The sequence below is a fragment of the Leucoraja erinacea genome, chromosome 5 (assembly GCF_028641065.1).
Source record: "Leucoraja erinacea ecotype New England chromosome 5, Leri_hhj_1, whole genome shotgun sequence".
Classification (NCBI taxonomy): Eukaryota; Metazoa; Chordata; class Chondrichthyes; order Rajiformes; family Rajidae; genus Leucoraja; species Leucoraja erinaceus.
The window spans coordinates 85,830,974-85,856,399 of NC_073381.1; the positions used below are offsets into that span (position 1 = coordinate 85,830,974).

Sequence of the window (25,426 nt, forward strand, 5' to 3'; positions counted from 1 at the left end):
GAAGAAAACTACCCGCTGTGAAAAAAACACTGGGAATTGTAAACTGTAGCAGCAGGAGTGAAACATTTACAAGGATGTTGCCAGGACTAGAGGGTCTGAGCTATGGGTAGAGGTTGAGCATGTTGCGGCTCTATTCCTTGGAGTGCAGGAGAATGAGGGGTGATCTTACAGTGGTGTATAAAATCATGAGAAGAATAGATCATGTAGATGCACAGAGTCCCTTGCCCAGATTGGGGGCATTGAGGACTTGGGTTTAAGGTGAAGGGGAAAAGATTTAATAGGAATCTGAGGGGTAACTTTTTCACACAAAGGGTGGTGGGTGTATGGAATGAGCTGCCAGAGGAGGTAATCGAGGCTGGGACTATCCCAACCTTTAAGAAACAGTTAGACAGGTACATGGATACGACAGGTTTGGAGGGATATGGACCATAATATCGAGGTAGATAGGGCTATTAAAGATAGTGGAATCAGGGGATATGGGGAGAAGGCAGGAACGGGGTACTGATTAGGGATGTTCAGCCATGATCACATTCAATGGTGGTGCTGGCACGAAGGGCCGAATGGCCTACTCCTGCACCTATTGTCTATTGTCAAACACAGGCTGGTGGTACTAGTTTAGCTGGGACATATTGGCAAGTTGAGCTGAAGGGCCTGTTTCCACGCTGTGTGGCTATCTCAATATTCTTTAAATTCTGACTTCTAACCAGAATTCTGCCTATATTAAGGGGTATTAGCAACAGGGAGAGGATAGACAGACTGGGATTGTTTTCTCTGGAACTCCAGAAGTTACAGGGACATTTGATGAAGTATGAGACGCATAGATTTGGTCAGAATCTTTATCCTAGGATTGAAAAATCAAATATGAGAGGACATAGCTTTAAGGCGGGTGGGGGAAACTTTATAGGAGATGACAGAGGGTGGTGAGTGGAACGTGCTGCCAGGGGTGGTGGTTGAGGCATAAGATAGTGGCTATTTTTTGGTGTTCCTTTAGGGCGACATGGTGGCACAACGGTAGAGTTGCTGCCTTACAGCGTCAGACACCCGGGTTCGATCTGGACTACGGGTGCCGTCTGTGTGTACTTTGTACCTTCTCCCTGTGACTGCGTGGGTTTCCTCCCACACATCAAAGATGTACAGATTTGTAGGTTAATTGGCTTTGGTAACATTGTAAACTGTCCCTAGTGTGTGTAGGATAGTGCTAGTGTCTTCACAAATGTTGCCTGACCCGCTGAGTTTCTCCAGCACTTTGTGTTTTTTGCTCAAGAATCCAACATTATGGCTATTATATCTCATTGAAGTGGTGCATTCATTCATTTATTCCATTTCCTTTGCATTTTTTTTTAAGTGCACACCTGATTAGTGTTATTGACTTAATTTTATCGAGTGCAGAAGGCCAAATGTCCAGATTTTTAACCATGCAAGGCAGTTGTGGATGTAGCCCAGGCTATGACACAAACCAACCTCCCTTCCATTAACTCCATCTACGCCTCACACTGCCTTGGCAAGGCCAGCAGAATAATCGAGGATCAGTCTCACTCCCTCTTCTCCCCTCTCCCCTCTCCCATCCAGCGAGAACGATGAAAATGCACACTTCCAGATTCAGGGACAGTTTCTTCCCAGCTGTTATCAGGCAATTGAACAGTCTTCTCACCAGCTGGAGCAGTCCTGAGCTACTATCTACCCCATTGAACATATAACTATCTTTAATCTGACTAACTCGCACTAAATGATGTACCCGTTATCCTGTATCTGTACACTGTAGCAGCTTGATTGTAATCAGGTATTGTCTTTTCATTGACTGGATAGCACAGGACAAAAGTATTTTCAGTGTACCTTGGTACATGTGACACTAATAAACTAAACTAAATGCTTTTCTTAATTACAATGAAATCAGTTTCCACCATACTGGATACTTATCTTCATGAGCCAAGACATAGAATATACAAGCAGAGGGGTAAAGGTACATCTTTTAGAACATTGCTTATGCCAGAGGCGGGATACAGTGTACAGTTCCAGTCACCATGTTGTAGGGAGGATGTGCATACAGATGGAGGGTGGAGAGAAACCCCACCAGGTTGTGCTGGTGATGAAGCATTTCAGCAAAGCTGAGAGCCTGGACAGGCTGGGTTTGTTTGCCCTGGAGCAGAGAAGGTTGGGGTGGGGGTGGTGTTGGTGGGGCGGCTGATTGAGGTATACAAAACTACGAGGACCTTATCGTAGGAAACATCGTACGAAACGTATCCTCTTAGCAGCGGTGGTTAAAAGTAGAGGGCCACGATTCAGGGGAAGGGGTAAGAGGTTCAAAAGATTATGTCCTTTTGCACAAAGGAAAGACTTTTGCACCCAGAGGCCACTTGGACTGTGGAAAGCACTGCTGGAGTGTGTGATGGAGGTAGTACTCTCAAACTATGTCAGTATCAAGATGATCATTTGAACTACCATGGAGGGCAGCACGGTGGCGCAGGGGTAGAGTCGCTGCCTCACAACGCTAGAGACCAGGGTTCGATCCTGACTACAGGTGCGATCTGTACAGAGTTTGTATGTTCTCCCTGTGACCACGTGGGTTTTCTCCGGGTGCTCCGGTTTCCACCCACAATCCAAAGATGTAAAGGTTTGTAGGCTAATTGGCTTGGTATAAATGCAAATGGTCCTTAGCGTGTGTAGGATAGTGTCAGCGTGTGGGGATCGCTAGTCGGTGCGGCCTCGGTGGGCACGGATTCCGTGCTGGTCAATAGAATTAGTATGGATGGGTACTTGATGGCCGGTATGGATGTAAAGGGCTGAATGGCATGTTTCTGTGATGTGTGATTCTATGACTATGACCAATGTCTGGTATCCACAGTGCAGGGAAGTGAAGTCTAGTGGCACCGAGTTGCTCTGGCACATTGATGAATACTAAGCTTTGGATAGGTGTCAAAGACATTTTCCGTCATTGTTTAAATGCTGAAGACGTTTAATTTGAGGGGAAAAGGCTAAAGAGAAGAAGAAATTGATCTACTTAAATGTGTGTGATTCACTTACATTTCTTGACTGGAGATGTAGATGGAAAATCAAAAGGCATTTCTGTAATATCTGGTAAAAACTTAGGCAAAGGGATATCCAGCAAAGCACTGATATCAACTTTTATCTGCAAAAATGAATAGAAACAATAACATTAACTATCCCTATCAAAATAAGTTATTCAAATAGAAAAGTGTGCAGATGGCCCATCTGAATGCAGAAACAAAAAACTGCAGGTGCTGGTTTATACCAAAGATAGACAAACACAAAGCACTGAAGTAACTCAGCGGGTCAGGCAGCATCACCAGAGAAAAAGGATAGAAACATAGAAAATAGGTGCAGGAGTAGGCCATTCGGCCCTTTGAGCCTGCACCGCCATTCAATATGATCATGGCTGATCATCCAACTCAGTATCCTGTACCTGCCTTCTCTCTATACCCCCTGATCCCTTTAGCCACAAGGGCCACATTTAACTCCCTCTTAAATATAGCCAATGAACTGGCCTCAACTACCTTCTGTGGCAGAGAGTTCCAGAGATTCACCATTCTCTGTGTGAAAAATGTTTTTCTCATCTCGGCTCTAAAGGATTTCCCCTCTATCCTTAAGCTGTGACCCCTTGTCCTGGACTTCCCCAACATCGAGAACAATCTTCCTGCATCTAGCCTGTCCAACCCCTTAAGAATTTTGTAAGTTTCTATAAGATCCCCCCCTCAATCTCCTAAATTCTAGCGAGTACAAGCCAAGTATATCTAGTCTATCAGTCTTTCTTCACATGAAAGTCCTGACATCCCAGGAATCAGTCTGGTGAACCTTCTCTGCACTCCCTCTATGGCAAGAATGTCCTTCCTCAGATTTGGAGACCAAAACTGTACGCAATACTCCAGGTGTGGTCTCACCAAGACCCTGTACAACTGCAGTAGAACCTCCCTGCTCCTATACTCGAATCCTTTTGCTATGAATGCTAACATACCATTCGCTTTCTTCACTGCCTGCTGCACCTGCATGCCTACTTTCAATGACTGGTGTACCATGACACCCAGGTCTCGTTGCATCTCCCCTTTTCCTAATCGGACACCATTTAGATAATAGTCTGCTTTCATGTTTTTGTTGAGATCCTTTTACAGCCTGAAGAAGGGTCCCGACCCGAAACATCGCCAATCCTTTTACTCCAGAAATTCCGCATGACCCACTTTGTGTCTATCATCGTCCATCAGACCCGACCTGAATTGTAGATTCTGGAGTATTAGGTACCTACCGCTATTTGTTGGCCAAGGCTGCCAATGCCAAAAGCATTTTTTGCTTTTTTAAAGATGTAATTGAACACTTAACTCAGTCGTACAACTACAGTTAGACTGAATTGCATACAGAAAGCAATACAAGAAATTCATGTTTATAAATTCTAGGAGCTGAATTAGGCCATTCAGCCCATCAAGTCAATTTAGCCATTCAATCATGGTTTATCCATCTTTCCCTCTCAATCCCATTCTCCTGCCTTCTCCCGATAATCCCCAACACACTTCCTAATCAAGAATCTATCAATCTCCGCCTAAAAAATATCCATTGACTTGGCCTCTACATCCATCTTTGGCAATGAATTCCACAGATTCACCACCCTCTGAATAATGACATTCCTCCTCATCTCCTTTCAAAAGGTAGTCCTTTTATTCTAAGGCTATGGCTTCTGGTCCTAGACTCTCCCACTAATGGAAACATCCTCTCCACTTCCACTCTATCCAGGCCTTTCACTATTCGGTAAGTTTCAATGAGGTCCCCATCCTTCTAGACTCCAGCCCAGTTTACTGGCCCAGTGCCGTCAAACGTTCATCATAATGTTAACCCAATCGCTCCTGGAATCATTCTTGTAAACCTCTGGACCAGCACACCTTCAATGCCAGCACAACCTTCCTCAGATATGGGGCCCAAGAAGCTATCGAGCAAAGCACAAGCAACAGAGCAGAAAGCAAGTGTGCACTTTGCAATCCAGAATCCAATTTACACAATGTTGCAGTGCATTAATAACCAATTAATCATTGTTCTGTACACCTATTTATTCCACTACTCCACTAGCTGTTTTACTGCATACATTTTTCTGCACAGCACCGACTTTCCTCTATAGTGCAGTATTCTTAAGTTCTAGTGTCAATCTCGCTTTTTCTGTACCCAGTTCTTTACTCTTTCAGTGATTTATATAAAATCTTAGCATAGATTCCCAAGCCACCATTGCACAATATCAGTGATCTTAAATATCTGTCCCTCCATCATCTTACTCTTTGCCTCAAAAACATTTTTGTAATTCTCCTCGCGGAATTCCCTTCCTAGCCGGGTTATGAATGACAATATACTGCCTTAGCAAATGGCTTCTGGGTTTTTTCAAGTATGCAACATAAGGATCTCGACCCGAAACATCATCTATTCCTTTTCTCTAGAGATGCTGCCTCGCCCGCTGAGTTATTCCAGCATTTCATGTCTAATTTTGGTTTAAACCAGCATCCGTCCTAAACATCTGTTGCATCTTGCCTTATCAAATGGCTTCTGTGTATTCAAACACACAGCATCTATTGCAGTCTCTTTAACCGTACTTTGATTACTTAAAAGTTCCAGTAGCAGTCAAACCCTCTGCAAATCTATGCTGCCTGTCTATTATAGCAAATATCATTAGGTGTTGAGAGATTTCCAGTAAAGATAGCCAGCTTGCTTGTATTTTAAAGATTACTGTCTAACTACAATGGTATCTGCCACTTCTACTTTTGGCAAATGTTATATAGGATTACTATTCATCCAACCTGAAACAAAAGGCCTTGGTTTCGTTTAGTTCAGAGATACAGCATGGAAACAGGGAGAGAGATGGACCGAGAGAGAGAGCTAGGACATGAAAGGGTTAGAGTTAGAGCATACTTGAAGTTAGAGAATACCGCTGGGCTGTAAGCTGCCAGAGTGAAACATGAGATGCTGTTCCTCCAATTTGCACTTGGCCTCACACTGACAATGGAGGCCCAGGTCAGAAAGGGCTTTTTGTGTCTATCCCTGGTGTAAACCAGCAGAGGTAGAGCTGCTGCCTCACAGGAACCGAGACCTAGTTTGATCCTGACCTCGGGTGCTGTCTATGTGGAGTTTGCTAGTTCTTCCCGGAACCACATTGGTTTCCTCCAGGTGCTCTGGCTTCCAACCCACATCCCAAAGACATGCGGGTTTGTAGGTTAATCGACCTCTTTAAAAAAAAAATAAAAAAATCCCTTGAGTATGTGGTTTGTGGATATGAAAGTGGGATAACATAGAACGAGTGTGAATGGGTGATTGATGGGCAGCGTGGGCTCAGTGGGCCGAAGGGCCTGTTTCCATACAGTATCTCTGACCTAAACAGTGAAGGTTGAAGGCATGCATTACATCACTGGAATGCCCATATTTTCAAAGAATTCCCAGTTGAAATTCCCAATTTCACTCAATAGATTGTAACCAGGTCACAATGTGTCCCCATCTTCCTAACTTTCAAAGTGTCACACGGCTGATTCTTGTCATCAACCACTACCTCCCAACACTTATCCATCATGACCTGTTAAAAGTATTCTTGTTATCAATAGTTTCCAAGCTCACCACTCCAATCAAGTCACCTTGACAACCCCACATACAACTGTGAAGTTCAAAATTCAGAGGCGACATATGCAAGATTGTAGAAACAAAGAACTGCACAATCCGATTAATACACAAAATGACACAAAGTGCTGGAGTAACTCAGCGGGTCAGGCAACATCTCTGGAGAACATGGAGAGGTGACCTTTCGGGTCAGGACCCTTCTTCAGAAGCTCAGGATCTGCATAAGGGACCCGACCCGAAACATTGCCTATCCACGTTCTCCAGAGATGCTGCCTGTCCTGCTGAGTTACTCCAGCACTTTGCGCCATTTTATATGCAAGATTGTTAAATTAACTTAAAAATTAAGATGTTTAGCATTCCAAATATGAAAAGTTGACAAGTGCGTTTATTCTTTCATCTCCTATGGCCTTGTCCTTGTTAATGTCATCTTTAAGTTCTACTGTTATGTTCACTATTACAGTCACCAACCTTGAGGTTGCTTCCTGTAGTATCAAAATGGAGAGGCCAAGCGCCGTGTGTGTTTGAAGTAACAGGCCTTTAAACACCAACTCCGTATGGCCTTTCCATTTTTTTTCTAAACTTCCTTAATGCTGAAAGTTCTTACAATTACTGTTTCCTTTCAATTGATATACCTTTTTATTTGCTTGTTCAGTCCAAATGTCGTCTTCACATTGATGTCTTTTAGTTGCATTTCCCTTGCTTTTGCGTTCCTTCCTATGAGGTGATGGACATACATTAATCTCCTTCAAAGTAGGAGAGATCCATTTGTCCTTTTCCAAAATGGACATTTTTTTCTTCTGGTGGGGTCTGCGTGCTTTCCTATTTGGTTCCTCATAGTTCATATATGAATCAAATGACATTACCGGTTTTTCAAACTCATCATTTCCATTGTCTGATAATTCTTCCATTTTACTCCCTTTAATACTCTCTTTCGGTTCACGTGAGATGGCCTGTGGTTTGTTTGATCCGAGACTTCCTTCCTCCTTTTCAGAACATTTCTCTTGCTTGCTAGCCAAATTGCCACGTTTCGTTGTATCCGTAGATTTGTTTTTCTTCTTTTCACCATTCTTACGAGTACTCTTTCCTGAGTTAGATCCTCCCTTGGAGTCATTGTGGGACGTTGGAGAGATTCCCAGCGAAGATCCCCTCTTATCCTGGTCTTTCATGATTCCATCATTACCAACTGTTTTTTTATCTTTTGTTCGGGAGGTACTTTTGTCCTTGTGGGATTTTGCACATTTAACAAATCGCTGCTCTGGCGAAGAATTGCGTTTTGCACAATGACTACATTCTTTCTTTTCTTGTCGTGATGATTTGGACTCGTTGGTCTTTAACTGAACTGGATTGTCAACGGAAGGTTGCTGATCAGTCGTAACCCCATCGTGTTTTTCTGGGCTTTCTTCCTCATTTAAAAGCCTCGCACATTTATTCCCTGGCGGGACCTCTGCACGACTGGACAGCCTTGTTGACTTACTTGCCTTTTCCCTTCCAGCTGCCTTCTCATTGTGCTCACAATGTTTTTCTCCTTTCTTTTTACTCTGTTCCCCGCTGTTCCACAAATTTTGGTTTTCACCATTCCAATGAAAGGCGCAATTGAAAAGAGAAAATATATTTTTTTTTTAATTGAAAAAGAAAAGCTCAATAAATAATTGATGACTATGCAAAATATTTTGAACATATACACATTTAAAGACAATTTTGAAATTGAAAAGTCTTGAGGTGTATCGCTCATCACATTATTTAAATCAATGGTTACTCCTCATGTCGAGAGTTATTTCACTAACAGTTTGGTCACAGTGCACTTATGCCACTTCTGGCGTTTCCTTCGTCACACAGCCTCGGCAAGGCCACGAGCATAATCAAGGACCAGTCTCCCTCTGGTCACTACATCTTCTCCCCTCTCCCACAAGACAGAAGTTTGAAAATGCACACCTCTAGTTTAAGGGAGTTTCTTCCCAGTTGTTATCAGGTAACTGAACCGTCCTCTCATCAGCTAGAGTACAATCCTGACCTCCCATCTACCTCACTGGAGAACCTTTCAACTATTTTCAATCGGACTTTATTCAGTATTATATCTTGCACTGGGTGTTGTGCCTTTATCTGTGCACCATAGACAGCTTGATTGTATTCATATATATTTTGTTTCTTTCACTGGATAGCATGCAAGCAAAAGCTTTTTCCTGTACCTCAGTACATGTGATAATGATAAACTAAACTTGTGCCTTATGTCAGACTAAGGCAACAACTCTCCAGTTAAGTTAATCAATCAATCAATCAAATTTATTCATCACATCCATAATAAAGTGCAGTGAAATGAATTTGCCAGCAGCGGTACAATCAAAAAGAACACACAATACACAATAACATTTAACACAAACATCCACCACAGCATTGTTTAAGAGGGAACTGCAGATGCTGGAGAATCGAAGGTTACACAAAAAAGCTGGAGAAACTCAGCGGGTGCAGCAGCATCTATGGAGCGAAGAAGGGTTTCGGCCCGAAACGTTGCCTATCTCCTTCGCTCCATAGATGCTGCTGCACCCGCTGAGTTTCTCCAGCTTTTTTGTGTAACCTCCACCACAGCATTCTTCATTGTGGTGGAAGGCACAAACTACAGTCAGTCCTCCTCCATTGTTCCCTGTGGTCGGGGCCCATGAACCTCCGCAGTCGCCGCTGCAGGCGGCCAGATGTACAGGCCCTCTCTTCTGGAAGGTAAGTCCCGAATCGGTGCTTCCCTACCGGAGACTGCGGCTTCAAGATGATGTAGGCCGCAGGCCGGTGGTCGGAGCTCTTCTCCCATGATCCCCGGCGAGGGGTCCCACTCCAGATGGCAAGTCCACTCCGCGCCCGCAGCTTCAAGATGTTGAAGGCCGCAGGCCGGCGGGCCGGAGCTCTTCTCCTCCGGGGATCTCCAACGAGGGATCCCAGGATCCGGACGCCGCACCCGCGGCTAGAAGCTCCGCAGACCACGGCTTCAGGCTGAACAGTCCGCAGGCCGGCGATCTGAAAAAGTCCAGGCTGCACCCACTGCTGAAGTAGAAATAACGAACACGCTGCTGGCAGGGCAGCCGTCTCATAGCGCCCCCGCCCGGTAGGGTAATGAGATAACTCAAAATGATTTAACCTCTAAATTTAAATCTCATCTCCTTTCTAACAGTAGTTCTAATACCTAATTATTTTTTTTATGGATTCAAACCAATTTTTGATTAAATTAAATGTAATATAAAATGACAAAAATTTATGTCTTTTTGATGTATTTAGGAAAAAAAAAAATCCCCAACCTGTCACTTAGTTTAGCTTAGAGATACAGCACAGAAACAGGCCCTTCGTCCCACCGAGGCCACGCTGACCAGCGATCATTCCATACACTAGCACTATCCTACACACTTTACAAGTTTTATCAAACCTATTAATCTACAAGAATGCACATCTTTGGATTGTGGGAGGAAACCGGAGCAGCCGGAGAAAATGCACGCAGGTCATGTGGAGTACGTACAAACAGACAACACCCGTAGTCAGGATTGAACCTGGGTCTCGGAAGCCGCGCCACCGTACCGCCCCAGAATGGCACGGAGCTAATTTGTGCTGAAATCAACACGTGATCGCAGCCAAGCGGAGATTCATTTTGATGAGAGAGCACACTGAAAATGAGACACCACTAGATTACACTCAACACAGCCCTGATTCATCCTCAGGCATGGGGACAACAGATTTCTTCCAAATTTCTTTCGGTATTTTTTAACCTATAAATAATGTTCATTAGACACAAGTGTAGAATTAGGCCACTCAGCCAATTGAGTCTATGCCGCTATTCAATTACAGCCAATCTATCTTTCCCCCTCAACCCCATTCTCCTGCCTTCTCCCCATAACCACTGACACCTGAACTAATCAAGAATGTGTCAATCTCTGCTTTTAAAATATCCATTAACGTCCTCCACAGCCACCTGTGGCAATGAATTCCTCAGATTCACCACCTTCTGACTAAAGACAAATTGTACACTTAGATCTCTTTGGGCGGAAGAATTGAATGCCAGAAAATCAACTTGCTCCAGAGCCAAATAAAATCCATTCATGATAACTGTAAAGGCAAGGACCTGCAGATGCTGGAATCGAGCAAAACACAAAATGCCAGAGAGATCAGACAGCATGCTTGGTGGGAATGGGTCGCCAATGCTTCGGGTGGGGAGTCTGAAAAAGTATCCCGACACAAAATGTTGTCCGTCCGTTACTGCCACGAATGCAGTCTGACTTGCTGAGTTCCTCCAGCACTTTGTGTATTGATTTCTGAATCCTCGTCAAGGTTCAAGGCTTTTGTAAATGTCTTAGGAAGAACATGCTGTTCTCCAGGTGACATCCGTTCCACTGGTGTCCATTTGAGGGTGTAGTGGGCAGAAGGATGGTGAACCCTAATACAACTTGAAACAGTCAGGCATAGTTTCATTTTGCCCAGTAATTCAGCCCTGATCATCAGCCATGGCATTCAGACTGGAGTCGTTTCGCTGACATCCACTCATCCGCCTAAACCTACATGATTTCCTGGTTGCTAAACACTAACTCCCCCTCCCATTCCCACACTGATCTTTCTGCCCTGGGCCTCCTCCACTGTCAGAGTGAGACCCAACGCAAACCGGAGGAACAGCACCTCATATTTTGTTGGGCAACTTACAACCCAATGGTATGAATATTGATTTGTCCATGTAATCCTTGCTTTCCCTCTCTCCCCATCCTTAAACTATCCTAGTTTTTTGAACAGTCTGACTGTCCTGATTAAATTTGATCTTTGTATGCTTCGTTGTCAACTTCCCCTTGCTAACAATGATCTATTTTCCCTGTCCCCTTTGAAGTCTGGTTTTCATACCTTACCCTTCCATATCACTCGAGTCTCCCTCTCTCCTGACTCTCAGTCTGAATAAGAGTCTCGACCCAAAACATCATGCCACCCATTCCTTCTCTCCAGAGATGCTGCCTGTCCCGCAGAGTTACTCCAGCATTGTGCGTCTATCTATGGCATTCAGACTCGCAATCTCACCTAACACAGGAATTTCAGGCCCAACATTTTGGAAAAAAGATCAATTACTTTTCATAATAAATAACTTGAACTTCATTGGGCGATTCTGTCACAAGCTGATCACGTGGAGCATCAAGAAACGATAATTTGTGCTTAATAGCAAAGTTTGCAGCCCCATCTGGAAGTTATCTACCTGGAAGATTGCTGAGGAATAAGTTTTTTCCACTGGTACACCAACTCTTTGGCTATGTCACCAACATCTTGATTTTTCCTGAATCCATTTACTGTTTTTCCTATTCCGGTTTCCTAAAAAAAAGTAAAAATTCAAACATTTTTTAACTACTTCAATGAGCCAAAAAGTACCGAGTAACTCAGCAGATCAGGCAGCCTCTCTGGAGAACATGGATAGACAACATTTCGGATCAGGACCCTTCGTCAGTTTAAAGAAAGGACCCGACCTGAAACGTTACCTGTGCATGTTCTCCAGAGATGCTGCCTGACCTGCTGAGTTACTCCAGCACTTAGTGTCTTTTGTTTTTGTAAACCAGCACCTGCTATTCCTCGTGTCTACATTTATAAAGAAAAATATCATTTCAAGAATTTAACTTCTCGTTGACATCTAGGCAAAATAGTAAATCTCTCTCAATCAGAACCATAAAATGAATTAGCAATTAAAACAATCCAATCTGCGTTCAACTGACAAGGTTTTTCTTTAAGAAGGTGCTGGTTTACAAAAACAAAAGACACAAGTGCTGGAGTAACTCAGCAGGTCAGCCAACATTTTTGGAGAACATGATAGGCGATGTTTTGGATCGGGATCCTTCATCAGGCCAAGAAAAGATACAAAGTGCTGGAGTAACTCAGCGAGTCAGGCAGCCTAAACCTACCTGATCTCCTGGTTGCTAAACACTTAAACTCCCCTTCCCATTCCTACATTGACCTTTCTGTCCTGGGCCTCCTCTACTGTCAGAGTGAGGCCCAACACAAACTGGAGGAACAGCAACTCGTATTTCGCTTGGGTAGCTGACAACCCAGCGGTATTAATATTGGCTTCTCTAACCTAGTAACGCCTGCTTTCCTTCTCTCTCCATCCATCCCCCATCCTAGTTCCCTGGCCAGTCTGACTCCTGATTACATTTTATGTTTGTATGCTTTGTTGTCAATTCCCCACAACTATCAATGATCTATTCTACATTCTCCTTGTGCTCTGTCCCTTTTGATGTCTCGTTTTCACACCTTACCCTTGCATATCTCTGTTTCTCCCCCTCCATCTGAAGGAGGGTCTGGACCCGAAACGTCACCCATTCCTTGTATCCAGAGATGCTGCCCATCCCGGTGAGTTACTCCAGCATCTTGTGTTCCATCTTCAGTGTAAACCAACATCTGCAGTTCCTTCCAACACATCTCTGGAGAACATGAATAGAAGACGTTTCGGGCAGGACCCTTCTTCAGTCCGAAGGAGGCTCCTGGCCCATAAACGTCACCTATACAAGGTTTTTCTTTAATACAGATATTGTGTCTTACCACCAGGACATCAACGGTGATATTTAAATCCTGCAAACGTTTCAACAACTTCAGAATCTGAAATAAATCCACAAATACATCAGTGTGTTAGTAGAGTGCAATTACAGATTTAAATGCATGTCGTACACCAAACATTGAGAGGTTAATTTGCTGCCAATTTATTGTTAAAATACTTACAAGCTTCTCACCCCAAGCTCAACATAGAAGCATGAACTTCACTATATTTGACATGTGGCATCTAAACATTCCTAACCTGAACACAAACGGTTGTCAAAATTTAACTTTCAAAATGTTTTGACAATGTAAGTGGCCACCTACCACATACAAGGCAAATGATTCCATGTTCTCTTTGGGCCGTGGAATGGCTGAGTCAGCAGTGAGCTCAGTGTCTATCTATGGGAGTGTTGGATTTGACCTACTACATTTACCATGTACTATAAACGAGCAACTTAAAATCGACTGCAACCACACGGGCAGCAGAAAAGAGTTGGCCTCGCTGGCGATGCCCTCAAACCCCCCCCAGGAAAAAGTAGGCACTCGTAATGTTCACCACCTGCTTAAGCAAGGAAACCATGACAACGCATCATTTACAGCTCAGCTGAGTGATGCACGGTGTTATAATGCAGCACAGAATGGCAGCAAACTGGTTTGTACATTCCATCCTCAGTCAGTTTATTCCCTCGAATAGGTATTCCCTCGTTGCTCTGGGCGGGGTGGCGAGACGAAATGTAGCACTGAAAATATTCAGTTTTCACACATTGAGGCCAGTGACACAAACTACTGCAGGATCAATCAAGAACTTGCAAACAAAGTGAGAAAGCTTGGAAAGAATGTATTAATTCCTTACAACCCAGCAGTATGAATAGCGATTTCTCCAACCCCTCTCTCCCTCCCCCACCCTAGTCATCATACTAGTTTCACTGTTGTCCTTTTGAGTTTCACTGTCTATATAACTTGTTTTCACCATACCCACAGCCAACAATGGACCATTGTGGGCTCCACCTTTCCTTGATCATTGTTGCCTTTTGCATATCTTTCATTCATTTGTTCGACAGTATATCTCTCTATTTCACCATCGATATCTCTCATTTCCCTTTCCCCTGACACTCAGCCTCAGGAAGGGTCTCAACCCAAAATGTCAACTGTTCCTTTTCTCCAGAGACGGTGCCCGACCCACTGAGTTACTCCAGCTTTTTGTGTCCATCTTCAGTTTAAAAACAGCATCTACAGTTCCTTCCTACACACTTCTTATTAAAAAGCATTAATGTGCGGAATTCTTTACTATGGACAGTAACTAAAGCACAGACTACAAATACAGAGCAAAGCTATGGCAAAACAGACAGTTACATAGGAGCCAGTGTCCACTGTGGTGTTGGTCATGCAAATAATGAAAATGCTGGCACACACACCACGGTGACCTCACCCAATTGGCTTTATTTTAAAGACAAACAAGAGGGTCCAGAATCATCCCCACAGCTTCCTCTCTCCCTCGCCCCCTTGCCTCCAAGGATAAGGTCAGTAGGATTGTGTTAATTAATCAAACACCCTTAATTGGACATGGCTGTGGGTCATTTTCCTGTGGCCATGAGAGGAATGGACATTAAAGGGCACGGTGGCGCAGCGGTAGAGTTGCTGGCTCCCAGCGCCAGAGACCCAGGTTCGATCCTGACTACAGGTGCTGCCTGTACAGAGTTTGTACGTTCTTCGTGTGACGTCGTGGGTTTTCCGGGTGCTCCCGTTTCCTCCCACATCCCAAAGGCGTGCAGGTTTGTAAATTAATTGGCTTTGGTAAAATTGTAAATTGTCCCTAGTGTGTGTGTGTAGGATAGTGTTAGTGTACGGGGTGAATACGGTAGGCACAGACTCGGTGGATTGAAGCGCCCGTTTCCACACTGTACCTCAAAACTACACTAATGGGGACGTGTTGTCACACTACCCAAAACAAAGGAATAAATAGCCTCTTCTGTAGCGGTTACCTTTCACATGCAAAAAGGCTCAAGAAGATAGAATCAGGATTAGTTCATTCAGTTTAACCCACAAGCTTGTTCTGTCGTTCAGTTAATTTAAATGCATTTAGAATCTGAAAAATGATCTCAAACCATTATCTCTCCATTATCCCTTCTACAGATACTGCCTGGCCTAACGAGTCCCTCCAGCACTTTCTTTTTTGCTGTGGATTTGCATTGCAGTTCAGCAGAAATACAGGCTCTCTGGCCCATCCTGACCACCAACCGCCCATTGCATCCAATCTACATCATCCCATTTTTATTCTCCCCACATTCCCCATCAGACCCCCTCCCCACCCAGGTTCTACCACTCATCTACACACTTGGGGCATTTACAATGACCTAGCTTGATTCTCTAGCTCTTAAAACCCATGCTGACAAAACTCTAAACCTCAAGGATGGGCACAAAGTGCTGGAGTAACTCACCGGGTCCGGTAATATCCCTGGAGAAAATAGATAGGAGATGTTTTGGGTCCGGACTCTTCCTCAGACTCTAAACCTCACCATTTTAAAAGCCCAATTGATTCTCAACTTCACCACTTTCACCAGATTTGGAGGGGCGTCACTTCATATTTCCCCCTATTCTTTGTGCAAAGGCATGATATCTGACACGAGCCTTGTTTTATGGTCATGGCCCCTAGAACAAGGTTTGTTGTATTTTAGAAATAGTTCCTCCCTATAAACTCAATTGAATTATTTAACCAACTTAAGCACACCAACAACCAAGGGGATGAGTCTAAACCAACACTTTATCCAATTTAAACCTTTTTACCCCATTTTCTTTCTGGTGAATCTAGGTTGGTAACTTTGTAACACTATTCACCACCCTCTGACTAAAGACATTTCTTCTCATCCCCTTTCTAAAGGTACGCTCTTTTATTCTGTGGCTATGCCTAGACTCTCCCACTAGTGGAAACATCCTCTCCACACACTCTATCCAGGCCTTTCACTATTCGGTAAGTTTCAATGAGGTGCCCCCTCATTCTTCTAAACTCCAGCGAGTGCCGTATGCTCATCATCTGTTAACCCAACCATTCCTGGGATTATTCACGTAAACCTCCTGGACCCTCTCCAACACAAGCACATCCTTCCTCAGATATGGGGCCCAAAACTGCTCACAATAGTCCAAACATATTGATAAGAAAGGCACCTACATCGGACTCCTATTCATAGAATACTTGAAGAAGGGTTTTGACCCGAAATGTCACCCATTCCTTTTCACCAGAGATGCTGCCTGTCCTGCTGAGTTACTCCAGCATTTTGTGTCCATCGTATTCTAGACTCAGCTCTGCTTTCAATACCATTATCCCATACAGGTTCATCTCCAAACTCGGGGATCTAGGAGTCAGCACTCCAAGTTGCAACTGGACAATCAGTGAGAGGATAGGTGACAAATCATCCTCCACGATAATCCTCAATAATGGTGCCCTACAAGGATGCGATCTTAGCCCCCTTCTGTACTCCTTCTACACCCATGACCATGCAACCAAATACCAATCCAACACAATTAAAAAAATTCACACACGACACCACCAGAGTGGGCCCGAGATCAAATAATGATGAGACTTGGTACAGGAAGGAGATTGAGAACCTCGTAAACTGGTGCCAAGCCAACAATGTCTCCCTCAATGTCAGCAAGACCCAAGGTGATTGTGATCAACTTCAGGAAGTGCAGCAGTGCAGATACCCCGGTATACAATGATGGTGCTAAAGTAGAGATGATTGAAAGCTTCAAGTTCGATGGAATAAATATCATTGGTATTGTGTCCTGGACCAGCCACATCAAAGTAATGGCCAAGAAAGTACACCAATGCCTCTGCTTCCTTTGAAGGCTTAGGAAGTTTGGCATGTCCCCAACATCCCAAACCAACTTCTACAGATTGCCATAGAAAACATTTAATCGGGATGCATCACAGCATGGTTTGGGAACAGCTCCATCCAAGACCGCAAGAAATTGCATAGTTGTGGACGTAGCCCAGACCATCATGTAAATCAACCAAATCCTTCCATTATCTAGGCTTAACATTGCCCCGGTAAGCTCACAAGCATAAATCAAGGACCAGTCTCCCCCTTCTCCCCTCTCCCATCAGGCAAGAAGTGCAGAAGTGTAAAAACACACACCTTCGGATTCAGGGACAGGTTCTTCCCAACTGTTATCAGGCAAATGAACCATCCTCTCACCAACTAGAGAGCGGTCCTGACCTCCCATCTACCTTATTGGAGACCTTCAAATAATCTTTAATCGGAGTTCCCTCGTAGTTCCCTCTTAAAAAATCTTTAATCGGACTTTACCTTGCACTAAACATTCTAACCTTTATCCTGTATCTGTACACTGTGGAATTCTTGATTGTAATCATGTATAGTTTTAGTTTTTTAGTTATAGCGATGCAGTGGCCCACCAAGTCCGCGCTGACCAGTGATCTCCCCGTACACTAGCACTATCCTACACACTAGGGACCATTTACAATTTTACCAAAGCCAATTAACCTACAAATCTGTACATCTTTGGAGTATGGGAGGAAACCAGAGCTCCTGGAGAAAACCCACGCAGGTCACGTGGAGAGCGTACAAACCCTATACAGACAGCATGCTTGGTCAGGATCAACCCTGGGTCTCTGGCGCTGTAAGGCAGCAACTCTAATTCTTTTTTTTTCCACCTTTTAAAATCTTAATTGAACAGGGAGTGTGACAGATAGACATAAAATGCTGGAGTAACTCAGTAGGACAGGCAGCATCTCTGGAGAGAAGGAATGGGTGACGTTCCGGGTCGAGACCCTTCTTCAGTTTGAAGAAGGGTCTCGACCCGAAACGTCACCCATTCCTTCTCTCCAGAGATGCTGCCTATCCCGCTGACATAGTCCAGCATTTTGTGTTTACCTTCGATGTTGTTCTCTGCTGTTCTTTCCCACACAGGGCGTGGTGACACGATGCTTTCACTGGATTGGGTTGTGAAAAAATGCAAAGTCACTCACTTAAATGCTGCAGGCTAGATGCAGGTTATATAATGCACGATGAATGACATGTATGTTGTCTGTAAGGAAACAGAGCATTTATGGTCAATTTAATGTGGATGACTCAACAAGAGAGCTAAAGGTCCTGGCCAACCCATCTACCTCATTGGAGACCGAATCTTTGATCAGGCTTTACTTTGCACTAAACATTATACCCTTTAACCTGCATCTGTACACTGTGGGAGTCTTGACTGTAATCGTGTAGTTATATACATGGAGTAATAATGGAAATTGGGCAACAGATACAAATGCCTTCAACAGGTGAGAAGTGAGATTTGGTTAAGTGACGAACGCCATATAACAATGTGGCACGTGAACCAGGCTAACTAACCACAGCATTTGCATTGTCAATTATCAAAATTATGTGTCTTTGGGTGGAGGGAAGTCATGGACTTATGCAGTGGGACCCTGGATTTGTGTTGGAGCAGGTAGTTAAATTCCCATTAAATGAACAGAAACATACAAGGACACATTGAACAAGGCATGAATTATGAAGTGAGAGTTAATGATTGAAGGACTGTGATTTAAAAAAAAAATTTTTTTTTTTAAAAAGAGCTGCACACATTCGCTGGGCAGCTTGGTGGTGCAGCAGCAGAGTAGTTGCCTCACTGTGCCAGAGACCCGGTTCTGATCCGGACTACGGGTGCTGTCCGTAGGGAGTTTGTACGTTCTCCCCATGGCCTGCGTGGGTTTTCTCCAGGTGCTCCAGTTTCCTCCCACACTCCAAAGACATACAGGTGCGTAGTTTAATTGGCTTCAGTGAAATTGGAAATTGCTCCTCGTGTGTATGACAGTGTTCGTGTGTGGGGATCACAGGTCTGTGCAGACTCGTTGAACCAAAGGGCCTGTTTCCGCGCTGTAACTCTACACTAAACATTAATTTCCCATGCTTTTACCCATGTTATTGTTAACCATACATCCATGCAAGGGAGGGGGAAAATGTGAAATTACTGGTTCAACTAGTTAATGATTAGGCAGGCTACATTAGACAATAGGTGCAGGGATAGGCCATTCGGCCCTTCGAGCCAATACCGCCATTCAATGTGATCATGGCTGATCATCCCCAATCAGTACCCCGTTCCTGCCTTCTCCCCATATCCCCCGACTCCGCTATTTTTAAGAGCCCTATCTAGCTCTCTCTTGAAAGTATCCAGAGAACCGACCTCCATCGCCCTCTGAGGCAGAGAATTCCACAGACTCGCAACTCTCTCTGTGAAAAAGTGTTTACTCATCTCACTTCTAAATAGCTTACCCCTTATTCTTAAACTGTGGCCCCTGGTTCTGGACTTCACCAACATCGGGAACACGTTTCCTGCCTCTAGCGTGTCCAAACCCTCAATTCATACTATTACTAAAAATCTCGTCTTGACCACTTCTGGTCTGCGTTGTAAATAAATTTGTGCATCATGTACTTAAGCAAAATCTTAGATTACGGACAAAGTGCAAAGAAATAGCCAGCTGAGACTATATACAAGAGTCGCCATGTTTTGGCACCATTTTCAAAGTCCAAGTTGCTTTAAGTGCAATTGGCCATAAAGGCCCATTGGCCAGGCGACATTTCAGGGTGGGCCTGGCCAAGCAAAGCTGTAGGCATCTTCATGCCTGATCAAATACTTAAATTTGAATAAACTACACCTAATCCATGTTGTTCAACACACAAATCAAACCATATTTTTACAGACCCATTTGGCTACCATTCGGGTTCTGGCACCATTTGGCTTTGACAAGAGTTGACATTTGTTCTCTGGCGTGGAAAAAAACCCGATTTAATCTATTAAATGCAAGGTATTTTCTACCAGCATCTACAACATGTAATTATCTGTGAACCTGATAAACATCTCACATCTATTCTTTACAGAACCTCCATGATGTTTTTTTTTTAATAGAATATGCACAGAAATGGAGATATTGCAAGGGTTTAAAGTGAGTTGTAAAGGCAGGCAACGCAACATTGGTAGATAGGGTGACAACGTAAGCATATGGCATACTCACATTCACTGTTCAGGGCTTAATGAATAAAAGTCTGATTACAGCTGCATGCAACCTTGGTTAGGCCACATTTGGAGTACTTATGCTTCTCTCATCACCAGGAAAGATGTGGAGGATTTGCACAGGGATGTTGCCTGGATTAGAGAGCATGAGCTCCAAGGACAGATCCAACGACAAACTTGGATTGTTTTATCCAGAGTGTCGGAGGCTGAGGGGTGACATGAGAGAAGTGTGTAAAATTATGAAAGGCAGCAATAGGGCAGTTGTCAGTGGAAATGTCAATTCAAGGTGGCATTATTTTAAGGTGAAAGGGGGAATGTTTAAAAGGGCATTTATAAGCAAATTTTGTTTTTAAACAGAGAACATGAGTTTGTTGAGCTGTTTAGTTTATTGTCACGTGTACAAAGGTACAGTGAATAGCTTTTGTTGCGTGCTAACCAGTCAATTGAAAGACAATACATGATTACAATTGAACCATCTACAGAGTACAGATACATAATAAAGGGAATAACTTGAATAACATTTAGTGCAACATAAAGTCCAATAAGTCTGATCAAAGATAGTCCGAGGGTCTCTAAGGATGTAGATAGTAGTTCAGGACTGCTCTCCAATTGTGGTAGGATGGTTCATGCCTGATAACAGCTGGGAAGAATCTGTCCTTGAATTCACAGGTGTGCATTTTCACCCTTCTGTACCTCTTGCCCATTGGGAGAGGGGAGAAGAGGGAGAGAGGTTGGTCCTTGATTATGCTGCTGGCCTTGCCGAGACAGCACGAGGTGTAAATGGAGTCAATGGAAGGGACTCCAACGGATTGTGCAATGAACATACTGCCAGATATTATGTTGGCAGATATTAAAGTCATGCTTTTGCGACAATTAGGCAGCCACATGAACAGGAAGGGAATGGAGTGATATAAATCATGTGCAGATGGATTAGGATTAGTTTAAATTGGCATCATGGTGGGCTGAACGCCCACCATGAATGTTACCAAGGTGTGGAGGTAAATAATACCATCGGATGGATGGACACTGTGGTTATGTCAAGATCATTGATTTGCTATATCACAAACCTATTTTACATCATTGCACAAGGATTGTTCATGGAGTGAATAGAGAGCCATTTTGAACTGGGTGCTTTATGTAAAAAATACAGTAGTTGAATGATACATGCAGAGCAATGTCTCAATATTCAGCTCAATAATTGATTCAACTTTAGACAATAAGAAAGAGGATAAGCAAGACTTAAAATCCAGTTTATGTCGCAAAGGTCAGAAAGACCTTCAAGCCTACTCGCCCATCTAGTTACACCATACTTAATAAGTACCTTTGCTCAGTTACACGACTTGTTTCAGCAAGATTCACTGTTTACTCTTTACAAAGCCAATAAAATAGGCTAATCACGCCACACCCTTTCAGTGCAGTAATTACCCGAGCAAACCTACTCCGCACTCGCTTCAGGCAGATTATTTTTTAATTCATAGGTTATAAGAGCAGAATTACGTCATTCAGCTCATCAAGTTTACTCCGCCATTCAATCCTGGCTGATCTATCTTTCCCTCTCAACCCCATTCTCCTGCCCTCTTCCCATAACCTCTGACACTCTTCCTGATCAATTAAAGTGCATCAAGTGCTCCAACTGCACTCTCACCAACAGGCTTGCATTATGGCAATTGGCTTTCTAACCTTGTCATGGAGTCATCGAATCAAAGAGCACAGAAACATGCCCCTCGGCCCAACTCAACCATACCCACCACGATTCTTATTTAAGTTGGACCTTTGTGTCCTTGTTTGATCCATATCTCACTGAACCTTTCTTGTTCATGCATTTTGTCCAAATGTTGTCTTCTAAATGTTGTTATTGTAGTTGCTCACTTCCTCTGGTTGCTCATTCCACACACGTACCATCCCATTCCTCCAGTTCCCGATTCCCGACCCTGTGGAAAACTGTGACCAAAACTGAACACAATGCTCCAAATGTGGTCTTGTACAACTGTAACACAACATCCCAAATTCGATATTCAATACCCTGACTGATGAAAGCCAATGTACCGAAAGCTCTCTTGATTACGTTTATCTACTTGTGATGCCACTTTCAAGGAATCATGTACCTGCAGTCATAACATAAGACCATAACACATTGGATTAGGTCATTCAGCCCATTAAGTCTACGGTTATTCAATCATAGCTGATCTATCTCTCTCCCCTCCCCCCCCATTCTCCTGCCTTCTCCCTGTAACCTTTGACACCCTTCATAATCAATCTAACATCTCAACTTCTATACTCAATACCCTGAATGATGTAAGCTTTCTTGAGTACCCTATTTAACCATGATGCACTTACAGGGAGCAATGTACCTGTACATCTAAACAACCACCACCCGTAATCCCTCTGCTCTACAACACTATTCAGGGCTCTATGGAGATCCTGCCCAGGATCTCCCATACTGTGGAGATCCTGCCCTGGTTTGACTTCCCAAAATCTAACACCTCACACATTTGCATTAAACTCCATTGACCATTGCTCAGACCACTTGCACAACTAACCAAGATCCTGCTGAATACCATATTCACTATCAATGATATCACCCACTTTAGTGTCATCTGCAAACGTATTCATCATGCCTTCTACATTCTACTCCATATCGTTGATAAAAACCCATAAACAGCAATGGGCATAGATCCCTGATGCACTCCACTAGTCACAGGCCTCCAGTCTGAAAAACAACCTTCCACCATCATCCTCTGCTTCCTTCCATGAAGCCAATTCGCTATCCAGTTCTCCCTGGATCCCATGCGATCTAACCTTCCAGAGCAGCCTACCATGCGGAACCTTATCAAATGCTTTGCTGGTCCCTATTGACAATGTCAGTGGCTTTGTCCTTATCAATCTTCTTGGTTACTTTTTCAAAAAGCTCAATCAGATTCACGAGACACTGTCTCTCATGTACAAAACCAGGCTAACTACCCCTAATCAGCCCGTCTATCCAAACACACGTGTATAAATATATATTCATCTTATCCCTCAGAATTCTCTCCAGTAACATACCTGCCACATAGTAGGGAAGATTCAAACAAGAGGACATGATTTGAGAATTAAGGGACAGAAGTTTAGGGGTAACACGAGGGGGGACTTCTTTACTCAGGGAGTGGTAGCGGTGTGGAATGAGCTTCCAGTGGAAGTGGTGGAGGCCGGTTCGATTTGATCATTTAAAAATAAATTGGATAGGTATATGGACGGGAAAGGAATGGAGGGTTATGTTCTGAGTTCAGGTAGATGGGACTAGGTGAGAGTACGTGTTCAGCACGGACTAGAAGGGCCGAGATGGCCTGTTTCCATGCTGTAATTGTTATACGGTTATATGTTAGGCTCACTGGTCTATAGTTCCAAGGCTTTTCCTTATAACCTTTCTTCAGACTGAAAGAATGCGGGGGGGGGGGGGGGGGGGGGGGGGGGGGGGGGGGGTGAGAGGGTGGGAGAGAGAGGTCGTAAAAGACCAGAACCAATAAGGGACAGCCAGCAACAGATGACCAAGAAAGGGTGGCGGGTGGAGAATCTAAAAGCTTCTCATTGCAAAAGAACACACCATGTTTTCTATTCCTCTCCAACCAGAATAACCAATCTACATGCCTTTGTGGGCACCATGTCATGCCCAACTCCTAGCTTCAATGGCTGTTCATCACTAGTAAACTTAAAGTACAAACTGGTCATTAAAAAAATAAAAACAAATTGTGGGTAATATCTTAAATTACAGTATCAAACAAGTGCATCCAGACTAATGGCAGGAAACAGTAAATCTTTACACCCAAATGTTTCCGAGAATTACCTAACCAGAGGGTGTGGGGTAAATGGAATGAGCTGCCAGAGGAAACAATTAAGGCAAGTATAATAACAACATTTAAAATACATTTAATGGACAGGAAAGGTTTAGAGGGATATGGCCAAATGCAGGTAAAAGAGAGCTGCGAAGAATGGCATCTTGGTCAGCATGGACAAGTTGGGCCGAAGGGTCTGTTTCCACACTGTTTGACTCCATGGCTAGCTGAAAGCTCACCTCCAGAACAAACTTGTGAAATGTCAGGTACACCTGCAACTTAAAATTATCTCCACACCACATATTCAGCACAATTATGGAAGCTTAAGTTGCAAACGTTTTGGGGAAATCAGTATATTTTAAGGCAGCTACTGGATCATTTTTAGGTTGACATGTCCATGTCCCAAAGTAATTTTAAGATAGAAACTGAAAAGATGACCCTGCTTCCATTTATGTTAAGTCCAGAAATACCAGCTTTTAGATGCTGTGCACAATAAAAGACGTTGGTGAGGCCACATTTAGAGTATTGTGTTCAGTTCTGGGCACCATGTTATAGGAAAGATGTTGTCAAGCAGGAAAGGGTACAGGGAAGATTTACAAGAATGTTGCCAGGACTCGAGGGTCTGAGCTATAGGGAGAGGCTAGGACCTCTGTTCCCTGGAACACAGGAGGATGAGGGGGTATACACCTTATAGAGGTGTATAAAATCATGAGGGGAATAAATCAGGTCAATGCAAAGAGTCTCTTGCCCAGAGTAGGTGAATTGAGGACATAGGTTTAAGGTGAAGGGGAAAAGATTCAATAGGAATCTGAGGGGTAACTTTTTCCACACAGAGTGTGGTGGGTGTATGGATAAAGCTGCCAGAGGAGGTAGTTGAGGCTGGGACTATCCCAACATTGAAGAAACAGTTGGGCAGGTACATGGCTAGGACAAGTTTGGAGAGATATGGACCAAATGCAGGCAGGTGGGACTGGTGTAGCTGGGACATGTTGGACAGTGTGGGCAAGTTGGGCCCGTTTCCACACTATATTTATTCTATGACTATTTTATCACACCTAATTTTTAGATGTTTCCAATTTCCTTTGTATGCAAAGAATATTCATGTCCTAACATATAAAACACTGGTAGAAACGAATAACTGCAGATACTGGTAGAAGTATCTGTGAGGAGAAAATTCGGGTGAAGGTTGGAAGTCGATGATGTTTCAGCTGTACCAACTTGTACAGGTAACAATATTGCTCGGATTTGCAATGAAGAAATGCAACTTTGGAACCGCTATCCAACAGCCCGCACAAACACACACACACACCTTCGTTGGGTCGCTGACCTTCAGGAGACGTTCTTTCAAATGGAGCACATCTTGCATGACTTCTTCTGCCATTCCTCCCGTGCATGCAGTGCACGCAAACTCAATTCAAGTTACCGCTGCTCTAACGAGTGTGCGTGTGTGTCAATGACTACACCGCCGGAAACGTGACCGGCCC

General features: G+C 43.7%; 1 protein-coding gene across 4 annotated transcripts in view; it reads right to left on the reverse strand.

Moving 5' to 3' along the window:
- eloal (elongin A, like) overlaps positions 1-25,378 on the reverse strand; it is a 65,777-nt gene extending 40,399 nt beyond the window's left edge. For 3 of the 4 annotated variants that reach the window (XM_055636152.1, XM_055636151.1, XM_055636150.1), the window contains exons 1-5: positions 25,252-25,378; positions 13,126-13,182; positions 11,795-11,907; positions 7,224-8,139; positions 3,022-3,127 (exon numbers count right to left, since the gene is read on the reverse strand). In XM_055636152.1, coding sequence (XP_055492127.1) covers positions 3,022-3,127; positions 7,224-8,139; positions 11,795-11,907; positions 13,126-13,182; positions 25,252-25,323 — 1,264 coding nt within the window. In that variant the 5' untranslated portion in view covers positions 25,324-25,378. Of the gene's footprint in view, positions 1-3,021; positions 3,128-7,223; positions 8,140-11,794; positions 11,908-13,125; positions 13,183-13,443; positions 14,021-25,251 lie in introns of those variants that run through there. The other variant, XM_055636153.1, reaches the window with a different exon arrangement.
- Positions 25,379-25,426: the final 48 nt, after the last annotated feature.